Source organism: Petaurus breviceps, unplaced genomic scaffold, assembly GCF_028583685.1.
Source record: "Petaurus breviceps papuanus isolate PSGF00001 unplaced genomic scaffold, PetGlider_PUasm1.0 76, whole genome shotgun sequence".
Taxonomy (NCBI): Eukaryota; Metazoa; Chordata; class Mammalia; order Diprotodontia; family Petauridae; genus Petaurus; species Petaurus breviceps.
The window spans coordinates 2,370,574-2,383,938 of record NW_027186473.1 but is presented as its reverse complement, the minus strand read 5'-3'; the positions used below and the strand labels follow the sequence as shown (position 1 = coordinate 2,383,938).

At 37.3% G+C, this 13,365-nt stretch overlaps 1 protein-coding gene across 4 annotated transcripts in view; it reads left to right on the top strand.

The window, feature by feature from the left end:
- The window catches only part of ATP8A1 (ATPase phospholipid transporting 8A1), a 285,893-nt gene that overhangs the window by 138,856 nt on the left and 133,672 nt on the right, over positions 1-13,365 (top strand). For all 4 annotated transcript variants that reach the window (XM_069105159.1, XM_069105161.1, XM_069105160.1 and 1 more), the window contains 2 exons: positions 398-482; positions 2,271-2,410. In XM_069105159.1, coding sequence (XP_068961260.1) covers positions 398-482; positions 2,271-2,410 — 225 coding nt within the window. The remainder of the gene's footprint in view (positions 1-397; positions 483-2,270; positions 2,411-13,365) is intronic.

The following is a 13,365-nucleotide window of genomic DNA, read 5'->3' as shown; positions in this document are numbered from 1 at the left end:
GAAGAATAACTAGAGGAATATGACTGGAATTTCAAAGAAAAGATCTTAAATAAAAGCCGCCACCACCAGTATCCTGGGAATGCACAAACTTTGCTGATTTGATATTGTGGGTTGGTGGAGCCCTCATACAATGTAGGAATAAAGAGCAGATTGTTAAGATATGGGGCCTTGAAAATTGGAATAATTGAGAAGCAAATTGGAAAGATTAAAAATAATGTTCCTAAAATTCTTTTATCTTTAGGAGAAAGGAAAATACTTAGGCATTTAAAGTGAATTCTCATAAATGTGTGTATTTTGAGTACTATTTTGCTAGTTATTGCTTTTACTAATACCAGATCAACTAGGACTAGCACACTTGATTAAGTAAATGATAATTTTTTCCTGCTTTATATTGCAGGACACTGTAATTTATGATCGTCTGGCTGAAAGTTCAAAATATAAGGAAATTACTTTAAAACATTTAGAGCAGTTTGCTACAGAAGGTAAGTGATAAAGTGTCATTTTTAAATGCAGGGTAATAATTTTGCTAATTTTTAATGATTGAGTTATTTTTAGTGAAATTGTCAGATTCCTAAAAATAAGACTTGATTATCGTTGATAATATAATGCGGCCAAAGCACAATTATAACCAACTCAGTGTTTGCATTTACTTGACTTAAACCACAATTTATCAGCAATTTGCTTTTCCTTCTCTTTTTTTGGCAGGGGTGGGGAAAAGGACTAGGTACTTACTTTGTCATAAACCAACAACATGTGTAATATTTACTTTTGAAAATATTAACCTTAATTAAAAGATATCAGATTTAAGGAAAATTTGTGAGGAAACAATTATAACATTCTCCAGTGATGGAATGAGTATCTTAATGCAGAATTAGCACAGAGATAGTAGCAGTCTCCTTCATTTGCCATATTGTTTGCTGAAGAGCATGTGGCTCAGGACAGGTCCCTTATCACAGCTCTGGTATTGGGGAGAAGGAAGGGAGATTCAGTTGTTGGGGCTCAGGGTTCCTAGTCCCAGCCCTTGCATTCTCTGTTCCCTGAGCGATAACTTGGGAAGTAGGGGTGGCTACCATCAGTCCTATCCCCTGTCCACTGTTGATAGTGATAGATGTAGAAGAAAATTGACATGGTGGGGAAACAGAGCACTCCAAGGTAGAACACAGCAAAAGAGAAGGAGTAAAGCAAACCATCATTACTAAAAGGACATAATTACAATATGAAGGGCAGTAGGGAGGATGGAAGCAAGTCAGGTCCACTGAGGATGCCCAGGGGAAAGGAATTCCCAAAACCAGGAAATCATGGTAGGTTTTACCAGGACTGGGTTGATCAGGACCAGATATATGGTGGGGTGTGGGGTGCAAAGCATGGAACCTAGACTTAGTAAGGTCATGGTTCGGGGATTGGTGCTAATTCCTGAGGGCACACCTGAGGAATTGTCAAGTTAATTATTATTCAGCCTCCCCAATGGGAAATGGGGCTCTAGCCCAGTACCCCAGGCAAGATTTGACCTGGCCTGGTGACTCTGGGGATTTTGTTTCCTCCAACTCTTTTGTTTGGCGGAGTTGAAAGGTTACTGAGGTCCTTACAGCAATTATGCAAACCAGCAAAATTCAAAGTACCAAAACAGCTTAGTAGTCTATAAAGCAAATTCACATAAAATTTCTCATTTAATACAACTATTCTAAAAATATTCCAAAGCAAATATTGCTATTGCCTTTTAACAAATGAGGAAACTGAGGCTCGGATAATTTGAATGACTTACCCAAGCTAGTTTGTGACAAAACTTAGTCTTTTCATTTCAATTCCCAGGCATAGTCCACAATACCAAACTCCCTGTCTTTCCTAGGAAAGACTAAAAGACCTGGAATTATCTAATGTGAAATGACAATAGCTAATAACAATTTATCATTTCAGTCACTATGATAAGGTTCAGCAAACAAAGGATGGTTAACAAATGTTAACCATTTCTAATGAGAGAGAACAAAAAAAAGTAGAATTGTGATACAGCAGCAGGGATTGAGATTAATATATAGAATCTTTCTGATGAAAGTTGTTAATTACATATTAAGATTGGTGATCAAGTATAGATGTGAAATCTCTTTTCTTAAAGGACTTTAAAAATATTATTCCATAAAAAATATTTACATCTAAGTCATTTAAATTTATATTCTCAAAATAAATCCAGCTTTTATAACTAGTAGCTAAATTAAAATATCGTAATTCCTAAGAAAACCAGCTTTTGAGCAGTGTTCTGTACTGATTTTTTTCAGGGTTAAGGACTTTGTGTTTTGCTGTGGCTGAGATTTCAGAAAGTGACTTTCAGGAATGGCGTTCTGTATATGAGCGAGCTTCAAGTGCCATACAAAACAGGTTGCTCAAACTGGAGGAGAGTTATGAGTTAATTGAAAAGGTATGTGGTAGATCATTTTACCTTTTGTATCAGGAAATTTCCATCTTTTCCTTCTAGGGGAATACTGGAGCAAAGATCACAACTTTCTTGGGGTACTAGACCATTTTTGTTTATGATAGGTAGAGTCTTCACAAATCTAGGAAGAAAATTAATTTCTTGCCTGATGTGTGTGTGTGTGTATCTGAAAGCCATTTTGAATCGAAATGTTAGGTCATTTAATACCTTTCCACAGTCCTCATCTATTTACTAAATGGCCATCCTCCTAGATTCTACACTGCTTTCATTGTAGCCTCCTTTCCTCCATCCTTTCTCTGCCACTCCAACCAATCAACCCTCATATAAAACATTAAGAGGAAATCGCATTAAATGCAATGTAGGTGATTTTATTTTACTTCTTATAACATGGCAGTGACTTTACAAATTCCCAATATTCAGGTCCTCTGTCAACTGGCTTTTCTATTACCCAACTGTTCTCATCTACAATTATATCAAAGTTTGAGTTCCATCCACTTGAAGTCAATCATCCTCCAGTGTACCTCTCACACTCCACCTGTTTTTTACCTATGAATAATTATGAGTACATTTTCTTTGCCGGGCATGCTTTCCTTCTTTCACTTGACTAAACAATCCTACCCCCCACCCCCACCCCCACATTGAGAAAGTAACCTGTTCTGTAAAATCTGCCAAGGCCAACCCTATCAGTCATGGTAGTATTCAGTCTTCCCAAATTTCACTCTCTTCTTTTGTTACCTCATGGCCATGTATGTGGCACCTCTATCACAGTTGGCTTTCTATAGATATTTTTTCCATGTTCAGTTCAAACCAAGAGTTCTTCACATTAAAACCCTTGATCTAGGCATTGTTTTCTTCCTTTTTCCCACCCTCCCTAAACCTTTCAATAATATTCCTTATATTTGGAACTAGGTAAGCTCTGTATCTTATCTACTCCAGAAAAAGAGTGTCTGATAGATTTTCCTTTGTGGTGTAGTGGATAGAGAGTTGGCCTCAGTCAAAAATAAATGGGTTCATATCTTGCCTCTGACATATGCATACCAGTATGACCTCAGGAAAGCCACTTAATATTGACAGCTGACATTTTTATTTTTTTTTCCTTTTCTTTTTTTTTTGGAGGGCAGTTGGGGTTAAGTGACTTGCCCAAGGTCACATGGCTAGTTCTTTGTGTTGAGTGCCTGAGGCTGGATTTGAACTCAGGTCCTCCTGACTCCAGGGCCGGTGCTCTATTCACTGCACCACCTAGCCATCCCTGAGCTGACAATTTTATAATGCTTGCTATGTGTCAAGCACTGTACTAAACACTTTGCAAGCAGAATCTCATTTGATCCTTACCTGGGATTCCCTTGTTACACACATGAGGTACTATCACCCCCATTTTACAAATGAGGAAACCAGGGCAAACAAAGGTTAAGTGACTTGCCCAGGGTCACACAGCTAATAAGTGTCTGAGGCCAGATTGTAACTCAGGTCTTCCTGATTCCTAAACTGGATCTCTATCCACTTAGCTGCTTCTTGGTGGTCCCAGACAACTCTGAAAGATTGCAGATTGTAGAGAAGGTGCCCATCTGCAATGGTAAGAGTTTCTCACTGGGAGCCCCCTATATCAATTAAATGATAGGTCCAGCCCAGACATAAAAAATCCTCACTGCATATTTTGTATACCATGATACACATACATATATGTGCATGTGTGTATATGTGTGTGGTGTAGACATATAAAATTTAGTTGATTGAATGCTAATCCAGTTACTGAAACGCAATGGATTTTCTATGTTACTCTATAGATATCCCATAGCTAAATTTACTGTAATACTATCACCTTTTATATCTTTTTTCCAATAATCTTTACTAATGTTTTTGAAATTTCCCTCATTATGAAAGTTAAAAGCAATATAAGTACTTTTGAAATGGTGATCTGTTCATCCTGTTAAATTTATCTGCAATCCAAACAACGCAGAACACTTTCCCAGCAGCGAGGAAATACAGTGCTGTTATTAATTCAGTATTTTAAGGTTCAGTGATTTTTATGATATTGGTATTTTTTTATTCTTATAGACATTATCACTCCCTCCCACTGGCCCCCTCAATTAAAAAAGAAAAGAAAACTCTGATAACAAACATATGTGGTCTAGATCAGAGGTGTCAAACATGCAATGGCCACATTAAACTATAATTGGGAAATGCTAAAAAAATAAAATAAAAATACAGCAAAGCATGGTTAATATTACTATGTGGTTTTCTAAGAGCAGCTAGGCGGTACAGAGCTATCGATAGAGTTCCAGGACTGAGTTCAAATCCAGTTGCAGATATTTACTAGCTGTGACCCTGGGCAAATCATTTAACCCTCTTTGCCTCAGTTTCCTCATCTGTAAAATGAGTTGGAGAAGGAAAGGGAAAACCTGCCCAGTATTTTTTACAAGAAAACCCCAATTGGAATCAAAGAGAGTCAGAGATTCCTGAAAAACAACTGATCGATGAAAACAGCATCAGTACTGTGGCCTACATGCATCCCGATTATGGTTTAGCGACCCCTAGTTTCTATTTGATTTTGACACCACTGGTCTAGAAAGACAAATTCCCACATTGGCCATGCCTAGAAATCTGTGTCTCCTTTTGAATTTTAGTTCTGTCACCTCTCTGGCAGGAAGTAGGTGACATGCTTCATCATTAGTTCTCTGGACTCATAGTTCATCATTGCATTGATGAAGGTTCTGAAGTTTTCAAAGTTGTTTTTCTGTATAATATTGTTAGTGGTTAAACTGATCCCTTATTTCTCCTCATTCTCTTTGTATCTTTTCATAGAAATTTTTCCCAATGTTCCCTAAAATTCCATTTAATTACTTCTTATGATGCAGTAATAATCTATGACATTCAAATAATATGTTTAGCCCCACCATTAGGTGGGGAACCTCCTTAGTTTCTTAGTTTGAGATTATGAAACAAACTGCTGTAAATCTATTTGTGTAGATATCTAGGATTTTTTTTCATTTTTCAAATGCTTTATTAACTTCTGATTTACATCATTCATTTCCGCCAGATTTTGAGTTACAAATTTTCTCTCCGTTTTTCCCCTACCCACCACTCCAAAATAGCGATCCCACTGGATATCCCCTCCTCCAATCTGCTCTCTCCCATATCTTCTCCCATATCCCCTTCAACTTTTCCAGTAGGGCATGGTGGATCTCTATGCCCCAGTGCCTTATGTCCCAATCTTATTCCCTTATCTTATTTCCCAATTACATGTAAAATAGTATTAATAATAGTGTATATATATATGTATATAATTTTAAACATTTGATTTTAAAACTTTTAATTCCAGATTCATTCCTTTTCTCCCTTTTCACCCACCCTTACTAGGAAGATAAGCAGTTCAGTATAGGTTGTACATGTGTAGCTAATGCAAAACATTAACATAGTAGATATATTGTAAAAGACATTCTATTTCCCTCCCACTTGTTCTATTCTCTACTTTGATCCCGTCCATTTTCAAAAGTGGGTGCTTCCAGCTTTCCTCCCCCACAGCCTGCCCTCCCTTCCATCACCCCCCCCTCTCATCCCCTTCCCCCCTACTCTCCTGTAGGGTGAGATAACCTATTTAGTGTGTATTTCATTCCCTCTCTGAGCCAAATTCAATGAGAACAAGGCTGACCCATTCCCTTTTGCCTTCCTATTCTTCCCCTCCATTGTAATCATTTTCCCTTGCCTCTTCTGTATGAGATAGTTTACCCCATTCTGTCTCTCTCCGTCTCCTCTCCTTATATTCCTCTCTCACTTCTTAGTTTCACCTTCTAAGTATCATCCCTTCCTATTAAATTGGACCTGTGCCCTCTATCTATGTATACCTGTGAACATATATACACACATTCATATATGTATTCATATGCCCATATACCCTTTGATATAGCCAAATATATATATATATATATATATATTTCTATTCCCTTCAACTGTTTTCATACTGAGAAAAGTTTTATCAGTTACAATTATCGTTTTTCCATGTAGGAATGTTAATATTTCAAATTTGATAAGTGGCTTCTGATTTCTTTTCCCTGTTTACCTTCTCATGCTTCTCTTGCTTCTTGTATCTGAATGTTAAATTTTCTATTCAACTCTGGTTTTTTCATCAAGGATGTTTGAAAGTCCTCTATTCCACTGAATGACCATATTTTCCCCTGAAACATGATACTCAGTTTTGCTGGATAGGTGATTCTTGGTTTTAATCCCAGCTCCTTTGGCCTCTGGAATATCATATTCCAAGACCTTCGATCCCTCAGTGTAGAAGCTGCCAGATCCTGGGTTATCCTGATTGTGTTTCCACAATATTCAAATTGTTTCTTCCTGGATGCTCATAATATTCTCTCCTTGATCTGGGAATTCTGGAACCTGGCTGTACTATTTCTAGGAGTTTTCTTTTTGGGATCTTTTTTAGGAGGTGATCAATGCATTCTTTCAACTTCTATTTTGCCTTCTGGTTCTAAAACATCAGGGCAATTTTCCTTGAGAATTTCTTGGAGGATGATTTCTAGGTTCTTTCTTTGATCATGGCTTTCAGGTAGTCCAATAATTTTTAAATTATCTCTCTTGGATCTATTTTCCAGGTCAGTGGGTTTTTTCCTATGAGATATTTCACATTTCCTTCTATTCTTTCATTTGTTAGGATCTGTTTAACATCATCTTGATTTCTCTTAACGGCACTAGCTTCCCTTTGGTCCATTCTAAATCTGAGGGAATGATTCTCCTCAGTGAGCTTTTGAGATTCTTTTTCCATCTGGCAAATTTGGCTTTTCAAGGCATTCCTGTCCTCGTTGCCTTTTTGATCCTCTTTTGCCATTTCAGTTAGTCTGTTTTTTAAGGTGTGATTTTCCTCAGTCACGCTGTTGACTCTCATATCATAATTTTCTTGCATTGTTCTCATTTCCCTTCCCAATTTTTCCTCTACTTCTCTTATCTGCGTTTTAAGGTCCTCTATGACCTGTAACAGCTCATATTTTCCTTTGAAGCTTTTCGTGTAGTAGTTCTGACTTCACTGTCTTCCTCCTGTTCCATGCTGTGCTCTTTTTTGTCCCCAAAATCGGAGTATAATGTTGGAATCTTCTGTTTGCTTTGTTTCCTTTGCCTGGTCACGTTGCCCCTCAGTCACTTGACCCCTGGGCTTTTTGCCACAGTAGGACTGTGCCACCAGACAGGGGAGCTTTCGTCCCAAATGCTGGGGTTTTCTCAGCTGCCGGAGGTATTAGTTGGGTGCCCTGTCTGAGGCCTCCACATACTCTGACAAGCTGGTCACACACCCCAGGACCTCCACCCAAGACTGCAATCCAGATCCAAGCAGGTTAAAGCAAGAGTGATTACTCCTCAGACTGGTGCTTGGTCCGCCTACACTCTGCAGGCCAGCAACTGAAGCTGCCACGTGGCGCCAGCTGTGCCAGTGCACCCACACACTTCCAACTATTGGTCCCAAAGTCCAGGCTGCACTGACCTCTCACTTTGTCCTTGGCATCTATGTGTTGATAAATCTGGAAATGGCGACAGCTGCTGGTGATCTGGAGTCCCTTACCTTCCAGCTCCCGGTGGCTTGGGCTTGGCTCCCAGAGCTCTGGGCTGGCCGATTCCTGCCAGCCTGCTGGGCTGTCCTCAGCGGGAGGTTAGCTTCTCTGTGTCATTTTGTGGGCTCTGTAGCTCCAGAGTTTGTTCAGAGTCCCCTTTTACATGAGTTGGGGAAGGTGGAAGCTGGAGCCCCACGGAGGTCCTGTTTCCACTCCACATCTTGATTTTGCCCCATATATAGTTTTTTTTTTCCTCATTCTTTGATCTCTTTGAGCTATAATCCTAGTAGTATATTTCTGAGTGAAAGGGCGCATGCACCATTTAGTGACTTTAACGGCATATTTCCAAATTGTCCTTCAGAATCAATCCCCAGCTCCACATTGTTGTTAGTATTCCCTCCTTCTATGACTTCACAGGGAGATAATTCTTTGTGAGTTGCTGTGACCAAAACATTCATCATTAGCGACTCGTCATCCTTAGGTAGGCTTGTCCTTTAATAATCGACAGTAGTTTGTCAACAAACTTTTCTAATTCGGTAAGATCTGCATACGAGCTTGTGTTCCCCTGATGTAGCATTTGAAGATCCCAAGGTCAAACTTGTACCACAGTAAATCATCTGAATAGAACTTTGACCCAAGAATGGGCATATCATTGTATCTGTTTTAACTATCTATATGCAAATATAAAATTAATGAAAGTTTAACATTTACCTTAAAAAGAATGCTTATCAAATTCTTGATTCCACTTGAAGAATATTGTAGGAAATCCTGGAAGAACTTAAGTGAAAATAATTTATGAAAGGATCAAAGTTAGTGGAGATGATTTTTCAGCTTCAGATATTTTGAGGAATGAAAATTTATAGCTAAAACAGTTTTATGAGTCCCTTCTTCCTTTTCCCTAAAATAAACGTTCAGCATATTGACCAGCAGATGGTGGTGACGAGTCATCTTTACACATACAACTTGAAGATCTCTTAAAATGTATGCTTGATACAGCTAGGTCCCAGTTAATGCAAATAATGAATCCCATGAAGTAACCACCTTATTCAAATTCACACTGCAGATTTCTATTGGGATGGAACCATTTATTATATTTTATAAAAATTATAACTTCAAATAGGGCAAACATTGAATACACATGATCACTTTACTGAATTAAATGTTTTCATAGGATGAAGTAGGCACACTAAGGGTCTAGCAGTAAACCTGACTTATGAATAAAGAAACCTCCTTATCATCTTTATCTCTTATTTCAACTAATAAAAATAGGAAACTGCTTTCTAATTCCTCTTTTTGATATGAAATAGTGTCACGGGGTACAAGAAGGCTCATAGTCTCAGAATTTTAGAACTGAAAAGGACTTTAGAGAGCCACCCAGGGTTCAGTTTGGTCATTCCAACCTCAAGACATCCCTTAACTACATAGTCAATTGGTGGTACCTTAGAGACCTATTAAGTATTTGGCTGATTTAGATCTTTATGGCATGTATTGTACTAAAATTCTCACATTAAAAATATTCATTTAAAATATTGGAACCAAATTCCATGTTTCTTTGTGCGATCTTTTTTAAAATTATGCTTTTAATTATTTTGACTTGATAACAAAAGAAAGACAGCTATAATTGAAGACCAAATTGTTCCTAATCATATAGGTAGAGAAAAAAGAATTTTGAAATTAATTTTTGAAGGAACATTGTGTTTTGCCTCAAAAATTAAATTTTTAAATTAGATTTTAATCTCTCTAGATGTAATAATAACTTTATACTTTATATGGTTTCATTCCACTTTGCTTTTGGCATATGATTTTGGTGGAGGTTTTCATTTCTTTTTAATTTTATGAGATGGGTAGAGGAAGTACATAGCACATTAAGGCTGAAAACTCCACCAGCCTGGCTTTAATTGAAACTAGAAGTTCATTTTTGTTCTTTTGCTTATTTGTTTTTAAATGTAATCAAAGCATTTCTATCTTTTGAAGTAGTCACTTGCCCTCCAAGCTGAAAAATTATCTAATTAGGTCAACTGGGCATTTGTTAAGGATTGGAAATTCATTTCTTGGTCCACAGAATCATTAAATTTTAGGGCTGAGACTTCAGAGATCATCTAATCCAAACTCTCAGTTTGGAAAAGAGAAAACTAACCTTTCCTCTCCCCCTGAGAAATGATGTAATTGGTCCAAGATCACCCAAGTAGTGAGAGAAAGCTGAGTTTGCCACCAAGTCCAACTCCTTAACCAGTGCTATTTCCCCTGAACCATACTGCCCTGCACCTTCATTCTGTGTAATCATTGGCTCTACTACAAAATTCTGCAGTTTGGGCTCTAGCAGTATAATTAGGATGAATTTTTAAGGAAGATAGATGTGTGCATGCCTGTGTACATGCACACACGTGTTCATATGTGTGTGTATGACAATGACAATTTGCAAAACCAAGTTCTAATCTTACTTGCTGTATCAGTTACTTAAGCATCTTCCTTAATAACGAATTTAGGACAAAAGATCAATTTTTTTTTTGAAAAGTCCTAAATTGTTGAGTAGCAAGAATGATGGTATTATTAAAAGGGGGAAAGGGACTACAATTACCATCGGATCCTTCATGGTTACCTTGACCCAATTTGAGAAGGAAAACGTCAGCATGGCAGTGTGGTATTGTGGACACAACACTTTGAGTCTGTTTTAGTCACTACTTGAGAGAATTTACAGTTGTCTCATTTTTTCAAAGGACAAAATCCACCCTCACTTTCTCTCTTAACCCTCCTTCTCTGTAAATTGTCAACATAGTTTATTTTGTTAACATACATTTGTTGGAATCAGGGTTTTTAAAAAATGTTTATTGGATGTGATGGTCAGTCAGCATTGTGATACATTAAAGGATCTCATTTGCAATTTTTCCTGTTTGACATTAAGAAGAATGGATAAAATGAAAAAATAATGCATTGGCTTCAGTGTACCAAAAGAGGCTTCATTCAGCTCATAACTAACTCCCTTATTTGCTCTATTGCTTACAGAGCAACTTAATTATTACCTCAAGGACATTTAATGATTTTTGCCCCAATTTTTACTCAAGTAAAGTGGGAATGAGCGCATTTGACCCATTATTTCCTCACGAGATTTCTCTGTGAATACATGCCATAAATTGTCTGACCATTTCAGAGGTTATTTTATCATTACACACACATACATATATGTGTATGTATATTTTTAATCCTTGTATATAAACATGTCATATAAATGTTAAAGTAAATATGTAGTATATATACATATATGTGTATGTATTAAAAGGTGGTTGTATTCTGCTAGAAACCAAAAAGTTCTTCATGTTAGTTTTCTAAAAGAATGTTAAACATAAAAATGCCATTATACACAGTAGCACTGGTGTCCCTGCAGAGTAACTAATATTAGTTCTAAAATTTGTGAATGTGAGCTTTGTGTGAGTTAGAGAGAAGATAAAGTGAGATACAATCCCTAATAGTCTTATGGTCTACATTAGCGGGTGTCAAACTCAAATAGAAACTGAAGCCATTAAACCATACATAAGGATCCCTGCAGGCTACATATTGATTTAGAAAACCACATATTAACATTATCTATATTCTATTGTATTTTTATTTATTTTGTTAGACATTTCCCAGTTACGTTTTCATCTGGTCCCGCATCCTCAGGAGTGTTGCCTGAAGGCTGCATGTTTGATACCTCTGTTCTATATGGTGATCTCTTCTGAAAATATAATTGAGATAACATTTCTTTCAGGTATAAAAGTCATTATCTAATTTTAACATACTGTGCTAGAAAAAGAGTTCTCAACCTTAGTTTTGTGTTATGGATCCCTTTGGTAGTGCGACAAAACCTCTGGATCCTTTCTTGGAATACTGTTTTTGAATGTGTAAAATAAAGGGCATAGCATTCCAAGGGAAACCAGTTGTATTAAAATTCAGTCATCAGACATTTAAACAAAATTCACAGAACCCAGGTTGTAAACACCTGCTTTGATCATGTTACAAATTTAACCTTTTGGGAGATCCCTATTTTTTAAAGAATGAAGTCCAAAATCCTAGCATTCTATGCTGTAATGCCAACCTACTTGCCAATGTAATTGTCCAGTGTTCCATCTTAAGCACCCCAGCCATACCATCCCCACAAGAAGCCATTCTGTATCTTCATGCTTCCTTTCCTTGGTCCATGAGATTGCCTCCTCTCTAAATATAATACCCCCCACACTACCATGTCTGCTTACAAGATCCTACCTATTCCATCAAGGTTCAGGATGTTCCTTGAGGGCCAGCATTATTTTATGTTTTCCTTGTATCAATGCCTAGTAGTACCTTCCTCAAAATGGGCATTTGATAAATGCACCTTTGTGCATAAATTGATTATTTAGTAGTGATATCCACTCTTAAAAACCTCTAATCACCTTACCTTTCCCTTCTTGGGTTTCCATATCCCTTTATTCATACCTATCCCAAGGGCCTTATCTCCCCTATCTGACTGTTTGATAGTTGAGGGAGGGGACTATCTTATCTTACTCATCTTTGTCTCTTTCACTATTCTCTTAATACAGTGCCATATACACAGAAGAACCCTTAACTGAATTGAACTGAATTTGCTGAATTGAATTCAGTAAAGCCTATAGAAGAAACAAATGTTCCAAAAAAATAAGTTTTGTCTTGTTTTAACAATTCAAACTTGTCATGTATATCAGCATGGTTACATTGGTCCTAGAGAAATGTTACTAGACTTCAAAATAAATCAAACCATGGGAAGAGAAGGATTTGTAAGAGCTCAAAAAGCACTTGCTTAATTATAATTGGATCCCCACAATTAGTGGAACCCTGGCTTCAGTGAGTCTTACAGCATTAAAGAAGTACCATGTATGTATGAGGGGATTTTTTTCACCTTCTTGTCTCCCACTTCTCTGCCCTCCCCCTCCAAAAAAAACTCCCAAAAAACCAACAACCTAGGATAAGGTTTACATGTTACTCTCCCCCAATAATATGGTGACTAATTCTTGCTTATGGTTACCGAGTATCATATAGAATATAAGTTTCCTTAATGGCAGGGACTGTCTTTGTAAGTTCTTGTCTTTGTATGCTCAATATATATCACAGAGCTCTGAACTGACTACTTGCTTATGTTAAGTGACAGGCCAAAATATTATCTAGTCTTCCTTTCTCTAAGGCAATGCAAGGTTCTATAATCTTTCACTCCTTCAGTGACTTTTTGGGAATCAAGATAAGGGCAAAAAGAAACCCCCAAACCAAAAACTCTTGAATATTTTTCTTCTCTTTGTGAACTTCCACAAGTAGTTCCTTTTCTCTAAAGTATCTTGTCCCATTATTATTTTGCTGGAATTTCCCTACCAACCTTCAGCCTTGGATCACTCACACAATTCTGTGCCTTCACTC